We start from the raw sequence: 19,594 nt of genomic DNA on the forward strand, positions 1-19,594 counted from the left end.
CTGCTCCCCTAACAGCCTGACTGGGTGCAGCTTATAGGTTAGGTGGAAAACGCTACTAAAAACAAGCTCACATCTCGCATCCTGAAGGCTGGGAGGTCTGTTGAATCAAGCTTCATACACACTGTCAACTTGCTACATGAAAAAACTACCTTGTTTCAACAGTTCAGAAAGAACCTGGTTTCTGTGGTAGAATCTGAGCTCTTTTCAATACCAAATCCCTCTACAACTTCATCATCATATATTGTGAAAGAATTCCAAATCCCATCTGCCCGTATTCATCAATTATAGGCATGTACTGTAGGAATGCATACTAATACCCCAGGTTACCAAATGTTAATCATGATTTTGACAGATAATCAATGTTTCATCTAGTGCATGATACTTCCTTCTATTTGTACATACGTTCAAATTCGGGGTTGTGTATCTCTTAATAGAAGCCTTGAAAACCATCATTAGGGCTGATAACTTCCCAGAGGCTGCAGTTTAAATACTTCTGTGATAAATGGTAGATAAAATTAAAGCTTATTTGTAATTGAGCAAAGTACCCTTACTGTCTAATTGATCCAGTCCATAGCTACTCATCCAAGCAATATGATCCCTTTAATTCAATCAGGAATCTTATCCCATTTGATATCTGAATCCCAATTCACAGGAACAGAGTTTTGTGTATTGATGTTCACACAAAGGAAGAATATATACAGCTGTAACTCTTCTAATGGATTTTATAGGCACACTAATGTGTGGCAAAGGAGGAACAATATAAAGTGAACCAGATTTCATAGAAATTGGTTTCAAATTAAAAGCTGGGCAAATAACACACGAGACAACCCAATTTTTTTCACACAGCAATGACATTTGATCAATTTATGAAGCATCAAATATACATTTTCATATATACAAAGTGGAACTGACTGGGCGGTGGGGAGAAGGAAAGGAAACAAAAAATACAGTCAATCTGAGAGAAAGGGGCAGAGGGGAAGCCCCATGCTATAGAAAATACATGGGCTGGAGACCACCCCCGCCCCCCTCATAAAGGCTGGTATTTATAATATATATTATATACATGGAAATCTGTACAGCAACAAACCCGACACAGGAAGTGCAGTGCAGGGCGAGGACAAAGTGCATGCTCGGGGGTGGGGCACAGGGTGGGAAGACCTGACGTGGGGGTGTGATGTGGGGGAGAGGAGGAACCCAGGACTTTGCAAGGTGGCACACGCAGGTGCCACCCGCGAGATTCCTGGCTTCCCTTCTCAAGGCTGTGGAGCATAACTGGTTGGCAGAGGGCAATGAAGCCTAGCGCTTCAAACTGTGGGAATCGAGAAACCCGTAAGCCTCCCGAGACCCTCTACCATTAGCTCCTCTTCTTATTAGTCTTCCCCCTTTTCCTCAAAAGAGTGAGAGAAATCTCACCTCTCACTCTGCTGGCTCCACTTAAGATTTCTGTAAGTTGAGCAGGGCGCTTTGAGCAGTGCCTATAAAAGCCACAACAAGCCATTGCGCCAAGCTTCTCCCTGACATTCTCTGCATCACTGGCTGAGCAATAATCTTCCTACCTCTGACTGGGGAAGATGGCAGTGGTAATTCAGAGAATCAAGAGCGCAGCGGGTGCGGCCGGCTGGATGAAATACTTTTTTTTAGCTTGGGCAACCTCTGAGGCTAACCTAACTTTCTGCAGCCAGTAGAGGTAACTTTCAGAGGTGGCTAGTCTGCATTTCGAATGGGTCACTGCTCTACTTTCCTTTTCTAAGCTAGGGGAAAAAAAATAAGTGTGCTTCTTCTTATTATTAGAAATTTGGGGAGCACCTCTCTGCATTTCATTAAAATAATTTCTTCCATCCAAAATCCATAGCATCTCCTTAAAAATATAAAAACAGGCACTGTTAATTCAGGCATTACTTTCTGAAATGATATTGTTTAATCCAGCCTTTTCTCTCTGTCCAAAGCTAAAGCAAGAAGACTTAAGGAGGAGGCCCACCTCTAACTACTAGGCAAGGTAGGCGAGTGGCAGGACAACGTAGCACCTCGAGGGAAGGAAGAAGCTGAGGTCTGGATGTGCCCCATAAGCTTGATTTGGGACAGCGGAAACTGGATGCCATCTTTTTCTGGAAACACAGCGGATGCACAGGGATTAAAGTGCATCTAATTTCCCAAAGGAACTAATTGGGAGAGAATCCTACTCTACCTCCCCATTAGCAGGAGTTAATGCACTGACTGGATGAAAAAAAAAAAACAATTTAGGAGAGAAGAGAGTAGTTTACACTCCACTCTCCAATTCAATTAGGGACGGGTTCATAAAGCCCAAAAATATATAGACGTCTGTATCTTTTAAAAATAGATTCAGTGCAAACCCCAGAGCAGGGGTGAGGAGAAGAAGGGAGTTAAAAATAGCCCTTTATGAATAAGAACCGAGAGGGCAGGACACTTGTCCCTTCCCATGTCCCAAACTTTTCCATACTTTGGAAGGCGCATACTGAGGTGGCGCAGTGGTTAAATGCAGCACTGCAGGCTACTTCAGCTGACTGCAGTTCTGCAGTTCGGCTGTTCAAATCTCACCGGCTGAAGGTTGACTCAGCCTTCCATCCTTCCGAGGTGGGTAAAATGAGGACCCGGATTGTTGTTGGGGGCAATATGCTGACTCTGTAAACCGCTTAGAGAGGGCTGAAAGCCCTATGAAGCGGTATATAAGTCTACTGCTATTGCTATTGCGATTGTCTCTTCCCCACAGATCCTTCACATCTCCCATCCGAGTGTCTCTTTCCTTTCTCTGCTTGAAACAGCAGAAACTCACAAACTACAAAGACCGCCTCTCTTCATCCACTCCCCAAAAGAGCAGAGGGCTCATCCGCTCCACATGCTGCAGGTGACTGACAGACGTTATCTTTCTCTCTATAGAGCAAATCAACAGGTAAGACAGCTTTCAAGAGGTTGAGCCTATATTCTAAAACAGTGGTCTCCAACCTTGGCGATGTTTAAGACCTGTGGACTTCAACTCCCAGAGTTCCTCAGCCAGCAAAGCTGGCTGAGGAACTCTGGGAGTTGAAGTCCACAAGTCTTAAACGTTGCCAAGGTTGGAGACCACTGTTCTAAAACACAAAGCAGTTGTCTAGAAATTGGTGACACTACGAGGGCAAATTGAGGGAAGACCGCATTGAAAGTTTCTGGGGCACCAAAACACCGAACCATCTTTGAGGAGCAACCTGCGGAAGGGGCATGCTGATACCCACAGTGCTGAAGGAATGAGTAGGTAGGTGTAGATATTTTTTCCCCCAGATGTAACAAAGCATCTGCCTGAGGTTTTCGGTGGTAATGAAACCATCCCCCTTGATAGAGACAGGAAGGCACACTCCCATCAGCACTAATATCAAAGTGAGAAGTTACTCAGCAACAACAGTCGCTTAACACCACAGCCAAGTGTACGAAAGTGGGTTTTAAATAAAACTGCTTATATTGTCAAGTCATGGCAATAAAGAACATTTTGGATGAAAAGGGGCAGCATGAGCTTTTCCTTGCTTGTTGTATTCTACGAGAAGTGGCTACTTTCCCCCAAATAAACACAGATCATTGGGGAAAATGGAGGCTTACGAGCAGTGGTGGGTTTCAAAAAAATGTTGGAACCTCTTCTGTAGGTGTGGCCTGCTTTCCGGGTCCACTGGTGGAACCTCTTCTAACCGGTTCGGTAGATTTGACGAACCGGTTCTACCGAATAGGTGCGAACTGGTAGGAACCCACTTCTGCTTACGAGGAGTTGCAAGGAAAAATGACAGAAGGGCCAAACTCCTGGTCCCTGCTGTAATTCTTCTGCACACACAAATTCTGTGCCACTTGGCAGAATTTGGCAATGAACAAAACATTTTGTGTTAGCCCCAAAACTTCATCTATGGTCTCTAAAACTCTGTTCCATTTTCTGCATTTACAGGTCTGTTTGCCATGAGGAAAAGTGATTTCAGGGTCCACAGGGGACCATTAAAAAGTGGGTTAATCAGACTGAAAACACATTCTTTTGGGGTAAATCAGAAAGAAATGAGATTCTTCTTCAGTCATTCTTCTGAGTAAAAATTACCACTAGAAAGTAGGATTCATAAATGCCATTTGCAGTTTAAACATGATACACAGAAGGCAGCCACAGGGACTATTTGCTACCTGCTAAAAAAATTTAAATAGGTTTTTTGTTTTTTTAATCAGCAAATTCTGGGGCCAATGAGAGAGAGAGTCTGGGCAGAAGAAAATGCAAAGTCCTTTGTACAGCTTCCTCTGCACATTAAAACCACCACATTGGGCATAATTGCATGGGAGACTAGCAGGTATCCCACACACAGCAGATAGTATGATTACCTCTGCCCATTTATGACAATGGGAGCATCTATCAAAATCATATGACTTATTTATTCCTTCCTTCCTTCCTTCCTTCCTTCCGTCCTTCCCTTCCTTCCTTCCTTCTTTTCCTTCCTTCCTTCCTTCCTTCCTTCCTTCCTTCCTTCCTTCCTTCCCCATCACGAAGTGATTCTGCTAGAAAAGAATTTGCTGCCCGCAAAACACACAAATGTTACTAAAAGTTGGGATAATAAAATTTTACCTGTTTGGCCATATTCCTAAGACAACCCAAGCAGACCCTTGCTTCCCCCAATACTGCAGCTTATACTTCTGCCATCCGCGATCACCACAAAACTACCATGCTGTCCACAGATGCTCAGAAAAAGATGGTAGGAGCGGGGACAGATGCCCCACGAGGAAGGGAAAAGAGGCAGAGCTCCCCAAAGCAAAGCCCATGTGAAGCTGTACCCCCCTCCGGCCACGCACGGCGTTGCAGCTCCAGGTTTTCTTCCTTTCCAAGGGATGCCCTCTCTCAGTTCTGATCCTAGGAAAAAGAGGGATGGGATGTGGAGTGGGGAGGAGGAAAGGGAATGGCCATAAAATCTAGACACCCTCCTGACCTCCGTCCTTCCCCATCACTTCAGCTGGAACAGAGGAGGCCCCAAGCTCTGCTATTTATACATTGATAGATCTGCTATCAGTTCCATTGTGGGGGGCAGCTATTCACACAACGGTGCTGATTCTGTTGACCGGCTTCGGCTTGGGATTTGGGGGCCCTTGAGCGGGCATGGGTGGAGGACCCCCCGGGTGCATGGGCATGTGCTGGGCCAGAGGGGACGTCGGAGCAGCCGGAGAGTGGGGGCTGAGAGGCGTATGGGGCGATGGAGGGGGAAGAGGCGGGTAAGAAGGATGCGGAGGAATGGGAGAATGAGGCGGGGGCATTGGGGGTTGGCTGTGGTGTGGCGGAGGATGGCCATGATGCCCGGGATATGGCCCCATGCCGGAGGGTGGCGGAGGCCGCTGTAGGAGCTGCGCGGGATGATGGCTGAAAATAAAGTGCTTTGGGGCCTGCGGCCTATGCAGCGTGTGCTGCCCACTGAGCCCCGGCTGATGCAGCTGCTGGGGGTACGTGTGGGCCAGGGCGTGCTGCGGGGCAGGGCTGTAGAGGGGCAGCGGCGAGATGGGCTGGCGCCCATGAGGGAAGGGAGGGTGCTGGGAAGCAGCCGCCGCCGCCATTTGGAAGCGCTTCTGCGGCCCGGGCCGACCGAGAGTGTAGTGGTGGTGGGGTTGCGGGGTAGGGAAAGCGGGCACTGCCTGCTTCTGAGGGGGAGCTGATAGAGGAGGCTGCTGGGAATGGTGGTAGCGCTGAATCTGAGGTGGCAGAGGGTTGGAGGGCAGGGCCAGAGGTGGGGGTGGGGGTGCTGGTTGCTGAGGGGGAGGGGGCTGCTGCGGGTAGGGGGGAGGGGGCTGGGCAGAGGGGCTATGGCAGTACTGGGCGTGGAGCGCCTGCAGCTTAGTCTGGTTGCCATCAGGGAGGGAGGGGTGGCTGTGATGCGGGTGGTGCTGGGGCAGATGATGGTGAGATGAAGAAGCCGAAGAGGAGGATGCCGAGGCCTGGCTGAGGGGTGTCTGGAAAGGGCCCTTCCCACGCTTGCTGCCAAACAGGGAGCCCAGGAAGGAGGACGAATTCGAGGGGGGCCGAGGCTGGGGCTTGTATTCCTCTGGAGGAGGTGGTGGTGGCGCCCTCTGATGGGGATGTGGGCTGCTAATGATAGACCCCTGGAGGACACAAGGGATGAGGGTGGAAAGGCAGAAGAAAGAGGAAGAGAAGGGGGAGAGAGAGACGGGGCATTAAACAACCGGTGTCTATAATAAGCCTAAGGCCAACAGTTCTGGACTTCCCTAGATTTGCTCAGGGAAGCTTGGCTCAAATTAAAAGTAAAAAAAAAAAGTTCTGGGACAGGAAGTCAAGGCTCCCAAGGGAAGGGAAGGACTCACATGCTCCCTGCGCAGGTGGACAGAAAGGAAGAGGCAGAAGATGCAAGGCAGAAAGCGGGAGGAGGACAGAGGGAGCCCACCTGCATCCCTCTCCTCCCTCCTCCAAAACCATCCTGGACTGGTTTTCCTCTAGCCCACTTACTTCAATTGTGCTGTCCAAGGATCCCACGCTGTTACGGCGGCCGCGCTTGCCTGCAACAGAGCAGGGATTAGCGAGACCTGAACTTCACCCTTCCCCGTCGCGCCAACCCTCCAATTTTGAAGGAAAGGGGAAGAAAGTCTCCCCCACCATCCCATCCCATCCCACCAAAGCAGAGCAGCAGAGCAAAGGCAGAGTTAGCAGAAGAAAAGAGGGAAACAGAGTGTCTTGCGCTTGTTCACCTCCTTTTCGTACAGAGCAGGCCTCTTCCACTGCAGTAAAACTACTTGGGTTGGGATACGCAAATATCGTGCACCCATCACCCCCGAACCTCCGCACTCCTCGTGAGACTCAAAGAGTGCAACCACATTTCTTCCTCGCTCAAAGTTTGGAAGAGAGAAAGAGATCCATCCATCCATCGGTTCACCAGCTATTTGATAAATTCTTAACATTCCAAAATCCTGGGGATTTCTTATTCCTGATTCCTTATTCCAGTTTTATGGAAGAGAATTAAATGGTGGAAACCTTTTTCCAGGCATAAAGGATGTTTTTTTTTTTTTTTTTAAACCAGGAGAGGGAGCCACAACAATTATGTTTTGGGGATAAACTGATTTCTGGGATGGGATTAAGTTAAAGTTTGAATGGAGCTGGTTTTTTTTTTTTTTAAGAGAGCTGTGACAGAGCCAGTTTTAACAAATTCAAGTGCTAAAACCTTTTCCTTGGCTGCCTTGCTCCAGCTTAAAGGTGGTGATGGGTGCTCCATCTTGCAAAACTCCCCTCATGCAAAATCTTCCTGCAAGTAGAAACCTAGGAAGCCAAGGGAGAAAGGTTCAGTCTGAATTTCTCCCTATTTTTTTCTTTTTTTTACTTGCAGGGATTTCTCTTGTTCATAAAGAGAGCATCTGAAGTAAACAACAAGGCGGCCAATCAACAGCCAGGATCCCACCAAAGCCCACAGCTGCTACCAAAACCTGGTGGCACAAATAACACACCATTTTGAGGTAGCGTATGTATATTCATAGTTAGCTACAAAAGAGGCTTTTTTATAGTGTTAAAACATTAAGAACACCTTTAAATCCCTCTCTGCCAATCCCGGAAAAAAATCAAAAAAAGAAATCTCAAGTCTGTTGATTTAGCTAAGAGCCATAGATCTGCTCACTGTGGCCCTTGGCTTCCCCAAAACAGTTGTCCGCACTCAATCTAAAACCTGAAGGAAGACAGTCTAGGAATTGTCCCGGAAGGTTCTGACAAATGCACATATGGGCTCAAATTCTGGAACCCAGAACCTGGATACCAGAAGGGCCAACTAAGCATTTCCACCTGCATTTCTAGAGAGGCCTCCAAGGACACTGATGATGTCATCTGCTACATTCATTCCGTGGAATCTGGTGATAGGTTCTCCTCAGCATAAATGGAGAAATTCTGGCTCTTTCCTGGTCTTCATCCCAGCCCTGAGCCTCCCACGGTCTCTTCTCCGAGAGCCATAGGGAGAACCTAGAGTCCTGAACCCTTGTCCCTCACCAGCATCAGAGAGGTCACGCAGGGAACTGTTGAGGGCACTTCTCTTCAGGCCCTCTCCCATCGTATAGGCGTCTTCTAGGCTGCTCCGGGTCAGGGTCCCGTTCACGGTGTCCTTGGGCCCGGAAGCGGGAGAGGCGTTGGGGCGCATTACTCCTTTCTGCTTCTCAAGCTCCGCTGTGATGGAAGAATAAGACAGAAGCAGACGGGTTATTTAGCAATAGCAGTAGCAGTTAGACTTATATACCGCTTCATGGGGCTTTCAGCCCTCTCTAAGCGGTTTACAGAGTCAGCATATCGCCCCCACAATCCGGGTCCTCATTTTACCCACCTCGGAAGAATGGAAGGCTGAGTCAACCTTGAGCCGGTGAGATTTGAACAGCTGAACTGCAGAACTGCAGTCAGCTGAAGTAGCCTGCAGTGCTGCACTTAACCACTGCGCCACCTCGGCTCTATTGCAGTTCCTAGGATAGTGCCTCAGTCTTGAATGACAGAACGGCCCCCTTTCTGATTAACAGTGATGCAGTCCAAAGACTACAGTAGAGAAGTACCATGAATATTTGTGAAATATCGTCCCACATGGAAGGGCAGTGACTTCTTCTTATAGGAAGCCTATGCAATATTCCCACCTCACTTCTAAGCTTTCAAGCACGTTCCCATTTTCAATGGTATCCCTGGCAATAACAATCTGGGCCACCGCAGTTCCTCACTCACATTCCACACGGTATTTCTCCATCTCTTGCACTTCGGCGATGGATTCCCGCAGATCACTTGTGAAACGCAGTCGATCCTGCAGGCTGGGGGCATTGAAGATGATCAGGACTTTTCGTTCCCCACCGGGGACAGCTGAGAGTAGTTTAATCCCATACTGGTAATCTGGTTGGAAGAAAGTTCAGATGCTGGGTGACGATGAGCCCATTGCAAGGCAAGGACGGCAATCACGAAATGGGGCCAGAGGGATGGGTTATTCCTGAAGGCCAGCCCAAGAATGAAGGATAGAAGGATAATTAAGCAAAGAATTATCCTTCCATCAAGATTAAGATTTAGTTTATTTGTATGCCGCCCTTCTCCGGGAGGGACTCAGGGCGGCGAACAACTCAAAAAGGGGGAAAGGGGACATAAACACAATACATGTAATTAAAATACACAAGAATCATACAGTCATACAAGTCGGGAGGGTAGGGGAACTCATCAACCCCAGGCCTGCCGGCACAGCCAGGTTTTGACGGCTTTCCGGAAGACCTGGAGAGAGGTGAGGGTCCGAATCTCCGCGGGGAGTTCATTCCAAAGGGCCGGAGCTGCTACAGAGAAGGCCCTCCCCCGGGTGGTAGCCAGGTGGCATTGGCTGGTGGACGGAACCCGGAGGAGGCCGACCCTGTGTGATCTGACGGGTCAAAGAACAAAGGCTCTCCAGAATCTGGCTCACAGCTGGGAAGATAAACCCAGTGCCTCCCCCAGCTGGAGAATTTCAGGCTAGTTTGGGTGACATTCTCTGGAAAGCCCAGGGCAAGAAATTCTGGGTAGGTAGGGGATCCAATGAATCTGTTGTTGCTGTAGTAGGCACTGAAGGGCTAACAGGTCTTCTTTAAAGGGGACTTTAAGGATCATGACGGGGAGAAGGAGGAGGATTATAATTGGAGCAGATAGTAATGTATCATGGGAGTCTGAGCCCCATCGAGAGATGACTAGAAGGCCTCTCTGCTGGGAATTCAGGCAGGGACACTCACAGGAATTCTGAAAGAGCTGTAGCTGCATCTCAACAAGTGGGAAGCTCTGGCGGAAACTGTAAGTCACAAGGATCTTCTTCTTCTGGAAAATCTTTGTCACCTAAACATCATTGGCCACAAAGGGTTGAGGAGGGGGAAAAGAGGATCAATAGGTAGGAAAGAGAACCATGAGTCAACCACCACGCTTCATTTTCGAATCTAGGGCACATTGAAAAAATAACATGTACAGCATATACATTTATGTAATACTAAAGTACAATGGAATCTCCTTTCATGTGGCTGGGCACAATTGACTCCAGCAACTTTTTTTTTTAAGTGTCACATTAGTCAGTCCAGTATTTCCATCTCACATTAGTCATAAACTATACAAAATGAGGATCTAATTCATCACACATTTTTACAGGAAAATGGGATGTTGCTCCATGGTGGAAGCTCTCGTTGATATCTCTCTCAGACACAGCCTTGAAATTCTAGCTTTTAAATTACTTTTTTAAAAAAATAATAATTTCACAACACTATAGCAATAGCAGTTAGACTAATATACCGCTTCATAGGGCTTTCAGCCCTCTCTAAGCGGTTTTACAGAGTCAGCATATCGCCCCCACAGTCTGGGTCCTCTCTTCTTTATAAGAGTTATAACTACAATTATAATAGCAATAGCAATAGCAGTTAGACTTATATACCGCTTCATATGGCTTTCAGCCCTCTCTAAGCGGTTTTACAGAGTCAGCATATCGCCCCCACAGTCTGGGTCCTCATTTCACCCACCTCGGAAGGATGGAAGGCTGAGTCAACCTTGAGCCGGTGAGATTAGAACTGCTGAACTGCAGATAACAGTCAGCTGAAGTGGCCTGCAGTACTGCACCCTAACCACTGCGCCACCTTGGCTCTTAATGATGGTACTACCAATCAAAGGGGTGTGATTTTTTTTTAAAGTTTCATTTATATATTTATTTTTTTCTCCTCAAAGGGTCCCTTTCCTTCCCAGGACGCAGTTTTACCAGAAAGCCTATTTCCATTCATGCTAATCCATCAATCTATCTCCAGCATTGAAATACTCTCCGTAGCTCCCCTGTGACGTTGGCTCAACTCGGAAGGCAAAACAGAAAAAGAGACCCAGGATGTGGCAAGCCAGCAAATTGGCCCTACTTGATAGAAACAGAGCCTTTTCTAGGCCCCTTTGCTTCTCGACAATGCCCATCTTCTTCCAAGACTTTCATCACCTGGGCTTTTCAGAGGCTTTGCATGAGAAGATGGAAACATTCCCAACTCTCTCTCTCTCCCCAAAGAAGCTGAGTTCTCTCACCACTAAGAGGTCATTGAAGAGGAAGACTTCCCTCTGGTGCAGGCCAAGCCTCTGGGGCCGGTTGGGGTCGGGGACCTCATACAGCTGACAACAGCACACCAGGCGCCTATGGGGCAGAGAGAGAACCTGGTGGGATAGAGAGGAAGAACATGCTGGGAGCAGATCTGGAAAATAAGTGATTGGGAAGGCTCTCTTTGCAAACCACAGTCAACCACCCCCTTGAAGACAGCTTCCACTCACCGGCTTTTTGCCCACAATCATGCGCTCAACGGCCTGGACCTGAGAAACGTGATCATCGTTGGTGCGCAGTTCTCGACTCTGAATCCGCTGGTAAATCCCTACTAAGAGGTCACGGGGGATGTCCTCCCCATTATCAACCCCTGGCAAAGAAACCAAGAGGGGGAGTCAACAGAGAACAAACAGGCCAAATTTAGTCTGACTAATACAGTGGTGGGATTCAGCCAGTTCGCACCTATTCGGGAGAACCAGTTGTTAACTTTCTAAATAGTTCAGAGAACCGATTGTTGGAAGAAATCTCCTTTTGTTTTTTCCCACTTTACAGGGCTAATCCTGTAGGAAGGAAACATTCTGGTGTTGTTTGTAGCCTCATCTTTATTGCCCTGCTTACAGAAACTGCCTCTCCGGTTAACCCTTATGACATTGTAACAGCTAAGGCGAAGCGCCCATCGATCTGAGTGACGTTGAGTTGGCCACGCCCACCCAGTCACATGACCACCGAGCCCCACCTACCCAGATGGTCATTAGGGCAGAGAACTGATTATTAAATTATTTGAATCCCACCACTGGACTAATAATACCGTAACAACACATATAGTATGTTTTAGGCCTTGTAAGCCAGTCACAGCCTTATGCCTCAGCCTAACTTAAAAAAATGAGTTTTGCAATAAATTCATTCAGATTCCTGGCAAGAGTTATCTCACAGGTTCTGGGCAGCATATCACTAGGGAGGGAGCGGGGGGGGGGGGAGGGAAGGGGAGCAACAATTGCCATGAAGAAAATGAAAATGAGGGACCAGTGCAATAAGTGTCGGTTTTACATCATTTACCTCAACCCTACCCAGTGCAGAGGTGGGTTCCTACCAGTTCGCACCTATTCGGTAGAACCGGTTCATCAAATCTACCGAACCGGTTAGACCAGTGGACCCGGAAAGCAGGCCACACCTACAGAAGCGGTTCCAAAAATTTTTGAAACCCACCATTGGTCCTTGGATAGGATTATTCTACACTATCATGCTCCTATTTAGAAAACTCAGTGCCTCTGTGAAAGGTAAGGATGACTACTGCGTTTGTGGTGCAATCAGGACATTGCGTGTGTTGAAGTTGTTTTAACGCAAACCAAAGATGCCTTTTCAAAAACAAGTTTATATCATATTCTTATGCATGCCAGTGCTGTGTGTGAGGTGATTTAAGGTGGTTCTGACAAGTGTCGTCGGCATCTTCATATCCGGTCACATGGGCGGCAAGCCACTCCCATCCGGTCACATGGGTGGCAAGACACTCCCACAAAGGAGGCCACACCCACAGAGTAGGTTCGAACAATTTTTGAAACCCACCACTGGCCACCAGTGGCACCTTAGATTGACAAAAAAGATGTTCTCTCACCACACAAAAACTGTTCAGATAAATCCACATATCATTTTCAAAGCCTACAACAGCTCTGACAAGCTAGTATAATTCCCATATTGGGAACTGTGAGAATATATACTCCATCAAAGAGCCTAAGATAAATTTCAGGAATTACACCCAAGGCCCCTATTGACTATTGATTCTTTCTTTGCTTTCTTTGTTCTATATCTAGTTGCAGGTTTTTTTGTCATTTTTTTTCACCAGTTCCTTCTCCTATTCTTCAGCCACTGCCACATCCACTATCTATTCTTTTTTGTCTTTCTTATCAACGTTAAGTCTGGGGTGTTATGGGGCAGGGGCCTATCTGTTTGAATTCTAAAGTCCCAGAGTACTTTAGCTTCTTCATTTTCTATTATTTTCACTATTTTATGGTTTTTGCTTGCAGGCAAAGTGGTATTCCTTGGAGACATTCCAATGCACCACTGCTGCTACCTTCTCATGCTGTTGTTTATAGCCAGTCTGTGTGCTCTTCTTGCAGCAGTTAACTCTTCAACATCATTGGCATTGACAAAATCACCATCAGTCAATTGCAAGAGACAGCTTCTCTCGGAATAGCTTACATCCGTTTACACCAGTGGTTCCCAAACTTGGCAACTTGTGGACTTGTGGACTTCAACTCCCACAGAACTAGTTTATAGTTTATAGTTTAATAAACTTTGTATGCTGCCCACTCCCTTGGGACTCTGGGTGGCTCACAGCAAGACAAAAGAAACATTTACAATTTAAAATAAAAATACAAATATTAAAATTCCACATCATCCATTCCATCTAAGCGGGGCTGGATATCCATCAACAGCCCCAGGCCTGCCGGAAAAACCAGGTCTTGACGGCTTTACGGAAGGCCGGGAGAGTGGTAAGAGTCTGGATCTCTACGGGAAGATTGTTCCACAGGGCTGGCGCAGCAACAGAGAAGTTGACGGCACCCGGAAGAGGCCCAACATGTGCGATCTTGTTGGTCGTTGGGAGGTAAGTGGCAGGAGGCGGTCTCTCAGGTAGCCAGGTCCTAAACCATGTAGGGCTATAAAAGTAACGACTAGCACCTTGAAGCGTGTTCGGAGACCAATAGGGAGCCAGTGCAGCTCGCGGAGGATGGGTGTAACATGGGTGTATCTAGATACACCCCATATCGCTCACGCGGCTGCATTCTGGACCAACTGTAGTCTTCGAACACTCTTCAGGGGCAGCTACATATAAATAGTGCCTGAAGAGAGCAGAGAATGACATATATACCACGTAGGAATTGAAAGAAAAACAAAGAAGCAACAGCGCCAAAGATGTTGGGAGTTCCAGAAAAAAAGAGGATTCTTGCTTACCTCGTAGGTTTTTGATGAAGTCATCCAGCTTCATCTTCCTCTCTGCTTTGACGCTGGGGCTGTACATGTCCGTGTTGAGAAGGATGATGGCAAAAGCCAAGATGAAGATGGTGTCAGGGTTCCGAAACTGGCGCACCAATGGGGCATTGCATACACAGTAGCGCTGGCTGGAAGAAACAGGGTTGAGGTTACGACAAAGAGCCGAGGTGGCGCAGTGGTTAGGGTGCAGTACTGCAGGCCACTTCAGCTGACTGTTATCTGCAGTTCAGCGGTTCAAATCTCACCAGCTCAGGGTTGACTCAGCCTTCCATCCTTCCGAGGGGGGTGAAATGAGGACCCAGACTGTGGGGCGATATGCTGACTCTGTAAACCGCTTAGAGAGGGCTGAAAGCCCTATGAAGCGGTATATAAGTCTAACTGCTATTGCTATATTGCTATAAAGGGGCAAACAATTCAGAAGGAAACAAATAACACACTTCTCAGTTCTCATGAACTGTACATTGGGCTCAAGACATATAACCAGCATGAAAAAAAAATTATTGGTGAGATACTAGCTGAACCTCTAAATCAGGGGTAGTCAACCTTTTTATACCTACCGCCCACTTTTGTATCTCTTGTTAGTAGTAAAATTTTCTAACCGCCCACCCAGTTCCACCGTAATGGTGATTTATAAAGTAGGGGAGTCAATTAAATTTAAAAAAAGAAAGTGCTTCAGTATCAGACAAAACCCCTACCGCCCCCCATGAAAGCTGGAACGCCCACAAGTGGGCGGTAGGGACCAGGTTGACCACCACTGCTGTAAATAAATCTTTTAGCCATCAATTTGCAGGTAATATATAAAGATATGGGCATATTAACCTATTTATCAGTTTTACCATACAAAATCCATCTCTGTAATGTTAATTGGCTGAAAGTTTAGATCATGAATCTTTGGATTAATCTGATTAATACAGCCTTACGAACTGATTCATGCATCGTTGTATTCAAATATCAATTGGTAATTTATTTATTAAATGTATATGCCACCCATCTCACATTTCGGGGAAACTCTGAGTGGCTTATTCCTGGATTAATCTAAGTCTTTGTTTAGTTGACAGACTTGGTTAATATTCAGAATACATTATGTCAATATTGAAGCCATGGATCTCCCTCCGAACAGCAGGAGTAAATGAAAAAATGAGTATTTTTGTATCTATAAACTAAAAAGTCTTTTTTTTTTCTGGACTCACTTGGACCAAAATGCAGGACATCAATGGAAGGAAATATTTTACTGAGGAAAATTCTAAATTATTTTCCCCATTTTACAATAAATAAAATGTTGAACTCCCCACTAATAGCCTTATACATCAGTTCCAATTCCATATAATGCATTTTTATACTCTTCCCGTTGTATAAGGAGGCACTTTAAAAAGAAGGCTAAAAATGAACAGGAACAAAAATATAACAAATGAAACTGTATCTTATTCAGTCTTTAAATTGCCTGAGATTTTCCTTAATGAATTAAATAACTGTTTGCTTTGATAATTTGATAAATTATCTTTGATAATTTGCCTATTTATGTTTTAGAGAATTCCACAATGCTTATGCAAGCAAAACAAAATCAAACTATATCATATCATGCTATAGGAAAAAACATTCCTAATGTCCAATAAAACGATTCCTTCTAGCCGATTTGATGGATGGGTGAAGTCATACCTCCAAATATGGATATTTATCAGGCTTACTCTTCAATTGGGACAGTATTGCCCTAATTAAGTATTTAAGTATTTAATAAATTTATAGGCCGCCCAACGGGCAGCTAATGAAACTACTATAAACTCTGCAGCGATACTTCTTTTGAGATACGGTTTGTGAATTCAGATATCATACCAAACCATATCTTTCTCTTAATTATGAATTAGAATTATAATGGTTTAGAATTATAATGTCTGAACAATGTATATGTATTTATATTTATGTGTCTCGTACTAGCAATAGCAATAGCAGTTAGACTTATATACCGCTTCATAGGGCTTTCAGCCTTCTCTAAGCGGTTTACAGAGTCAGCATATCGCCCCCACAGTCCGGGTCCTCATTTCACCCACCTCGGAAGGATGGAAGGCTGAGTCAACCTTGAGCCGGTGAGATTAGAACTGCTGAACTGCAGATAACAGTCAGCTGAAGTGGCCTGCAGTACTGCACCCTAACCACTGCGCCACCTCGGCTCTTCTATGTATAGAATCATAATCACCTTTTAGTTTAAAGTCTTCAATGGCCAACCTTGAAGCATTTAAAGATTGTTCTTCCGCGTATAATTGTTCCCTCCTACCTATTTTAATCTCAGAGTTCCAATGATGAAACATCAGATGCCAGGTAAACCATGCAACCATTAGTTAGAAATGAATACTGACTATCGATGAGATCAAGGAAAATGGAGATTACTAACAATAGATCTGTAACAGATTGTACTTTTACATCTGCAGCAAAGCTCAGTTTGATTTAACTTAACCAGGAATTCCAGAGTCACTCCAAAACCTGACTTCATATTTTCCACTGAAGGAGGAAATCCTAGTAATATTAAAAATTTAGGCTAGATCAGTGTTTCTCAACCTTGGCAACTTGAAGATGTCCGGACTTCAACTCCCAGAATTCCCCAGCCAGCATCGCTGGCTGGGGAATTCTAGGAGTTGAAGTCCGGACATCTTCAAGTTGCCCAGGTTGAGAAACACTGGGCTAGATTTTGTGAAGGTGTTTCACTAACTACGAACGCAAGGCAATTAAGACAAATGAGGAGGGAGGGACTGGTCCATAGATAGGAAGCTCACCTTGGCAAGGCTATTAGCAGTATTTAGGGAGTTAAGCTCCATTTCTGAACATTCTTCCCCATGTGAACTACACCTCTTTACTCTGGCTGTCTCTCTTGATCTCTGCTTCTTAAAGTGAGTTTTCCAGTCCTGCAATTATTTCATAAAAGTGCAGCTGGTGGTAGCAAAAGAATTAAAGCATGCTATGGTGTTCTTAAAAGACTACCCTTTGCACCTTAAGCCTGACAAATTACTTCACTTGTTCAAGATGAATGGCTGGAACTCTTACCACACACTGGCCTGTGGTGCATTGTCTTTCTCTACAATGGAAAAAAGACTGCATTTTCTTTTAATGCGTGCATCTTTTCAGTGTGGGAGAGGATGGCTTTGTCAGGCTTATACATTCCCATTCCCATTCAGCCAAGGTGGCACAGTGGTTAGAGTGCTGTACTGCAGCCACTTCAGCTGACTGTTATGTGCAGTTCGGCGGTTCAAATCTCACCGGCTCAGGGTTGACTCAGCCTTCCATCCTTCCGAGGTGGGTAAAATGAGGACCCAGACTGTGGGGGCGATATGCTGACTCTGTAAACCGCTTAGAGAGGGCTGAAAGCCCTATGAAGCGGTATATAAGTCTAACTGCTATTGCTATTCTACTCTGGTAAATGGACTGAGTGGATGAGACTTATGCCAGTGGACACAGGTAGGCAGGCAGATTAGACACACTGCAATACGTTTTATACACTGCACACCTAGGAGACTTGCTCCAATGTTTTACTGCCTCCAAAACCTATGCACAAGAATCAATACGCAAATATTCCCTTTGATTAGCAAACCATCATCTTTAGCCAGCCTGATATTGCAGAGAACCAATTAGCAGAATATACCAACAGGCTAGTATAACCTCAACAGGAAATCCTACAGGAATCATAGTTGAAGAACGAAATTTCATCCAAGGTATTGGAATTAAAACTTCCACTAGTCATATCCAGCATAGCAATAGCAATAGCAGTTAGACTTATATGCCGCTTCATAGGGCTTTCAGCCCTCTCTAAGCGGTTTACAGAGTCAGCATATTGCCCCCAACAACAATCCGGGTCCTCATTTTACCCACCTCAGAAGGATGGAAGGCTGAGTCAACCCTGAGCCGATGAGATTTGAACAGCCGAACTGCAGAACTGCAGTCAGCTGAAATAGCCTGCAGTACTGCACTCTAACCACTGCGCCACCTTGGCTCAGCATCATGAATGTTTGCTAGGTAGGACAAATAACCAAACATACATGCTGATATTATGCAAGTAATATAAATTAGGTAGTAGCATCAGATGTTGGGACACATAATCATGGCATTTACGTGATGCTACCCTCACGTGTGCTATCTTGAGGATATGTTTTGTTTCAGGCGCTGCTGTCCACCATGGAAGTGGGTAATACAAGTTCACAGGGATTCTGGGAAAGAGCTATATGTTTCTTATTGCCTGTTGTCTGTTTTCTAAAATAGTCTCTCCTCCCATACTTCCAAATGCTATAAAGGAAACTATGGGGAAATAGGTTTCCACCACAAAATTGCGGTTGACTAAAGCGCGCTCGACAAAACCGCATACCTGACGTCATCACAGCGCGACGAAAAAAGCATGCTGTGAGCGGTAAAGCTAAAATTAACGCGTAAACCTAAACCTAACCCCCCCAAACCTAACCCTAAACCTAACCCTTAACCTAACCCTAAACCTAACCGTTAATGTAACGCTAACCCTAACCCTAACGCTTAACCTAACCCTAAACCTAACCCTAACGCTTAACCTAACCCTAAACCTAACCCTAAAGCTTAACCTAACCCTAACCCTTAACCTAACCCTAAACCTAACCCTTACCTTAACGTGAATCGGCTTGCTTTAAAAGCGCTTTTTAAAGCGCCCTTTTTTCTCCGCGGTCGTTGTTGTCGCGCTGCTGATAACGTCAGCGACGCGCTTTAATCGGGCGCGCTTTAGTGGACCGCAGTTTTGTCGTGCCACGGGGAAATAGTTCCACCTTCAACGTACCTGAAGGCCTCGATGAGACGTTCCACTTTCTGGGCCTCCCCTTGCACCCGAATGTGTGACTGGAACTTTCTCAGGGCATCATCCAGGTCCATGCTGGAGAAGTCCATCTCATCTACAACACAACTACGAAAGCAGAGAAAACACAGGGAAGGAAAAGAGACATATTGGTTCAGTATGAATAAGGTGGAGCACCAGGAGACTGTCAGCTCATATCCCGCCTAAGACACAAATGACCTTGAGTTAGTCACTCTCTCAGCCTTAGGAAGGAGGCAATGAAACACCACTTCCAAAAAACACCTTGCCAAGAAAACTGTAGGGGCTTGTCCAGGCGGTGTCTACAATTCATTCATTTCATTCATTTATTATATTTATATGCTGCCCTTTTCCCCCGAAGGGGACTCAGGGCGGCTAACAAATCAAATCTGGGAAGGGGGGGTACAGACCAAAAAATAAAAAAACAAACATGACAATACATAATTTAAAACACACAACAGTCATACCATTCGAGACGGGGGGCAACAGCTCTTTAGCCCCAGGCCTGTCGGAACAGCCAGGTTTTAAGGGCTTTGCGGAAGGCCTGGAGGGTGGTGAGGGTTCGAATCTCCACGGGGAGTTCGTTCCAGAGGGTCGGAGCAGCCACAGAGAAGGCTCTCCTCCGGGTAGTCGCCAGTCGACACTGGCCGGCGGATGGAATTCGGAGGAGGCCTAATCTGTGGGATCTAATCGGTCTAGTGGAGGTAATTGGTGATTTGAATGATTTGAAGGCACACACAAACACAAATGTATAATAAGAATACTCCTTTCTCTGTCCATC

At 45.9% G+C, this 19,594-nt stretch overlaps 1 protein-coding gene across 3 annotated transcripts in view; it reads right to left on the reverse strand.

Annotated features, from left to right (window-relative positions):
- Positions 1–3,663: 3,663 nt before the first annotated feature.
- The window catches only part of IQSEC2 (IQ motif and Sec7 domain ArfGEF 2), a 116,090-nt gene continuing 100,159 nt past the window's right edge, over positions 3,664–19,594 (reverse strand). Inside the window, exons 6-14 of one of the 3 annotated variants that reach the window (XM_032210055.1) lie at positions 18,781–18,903; positions 13,962–14,128; positions 11,243–11,382; positions 11,003–11,128; positions 9,697–9,796; positions 8,684–8,845; positions 7,973–8,146; positions 6,455–6,504; positions 3,664–6,093 (exon numbers count right to left, since the gene is read on the reverse strand). In XM_032210055.1, coding sequence (XP_032065946.1) covers positions 5,038–6,093; positions 6,455–6,504; positions 7,973–8,146; positions 8,684–8,845; positions 9,697–9,796; positions 11,003–11,128; positions 11,243–11,382; positions 13,962–14,128; positions 18,781–18,903 — 2,098 coding nt within the window. In that variant the 3' untranslated portion in view covers positions 3,664–5,037. Of the gene's footprint in view, positions 6,094–6,412; positions 8,147–8,683; positions 8,846–9,696; positions 9,797–11,002; positions 11,129–11,242; positions 11,383–13,961; positions 14,129–18,780; positions 18,904–19,594 lie in introns of those variants that run through there. The other 2 variants (XR_004254721.1, XM_032210056.1) reach the window with 2 other exon arrangements.

Source organism: Thamnophis elegans, chromosome 2 (genome assembly GCF_009769535.1).
Source record: "Thamnophis elegans isolate rThaEle1 chromosome 2, rThaEle1.pri, whole genome shotgun sequence".
Classification (NCBI taxonomy): domain Eukaryota; kingdom Metazoa; phylum Chordata; class Lepidosauria; order Squamata; family Colubridae; genus Thamnophis; species Thamnophis elegans.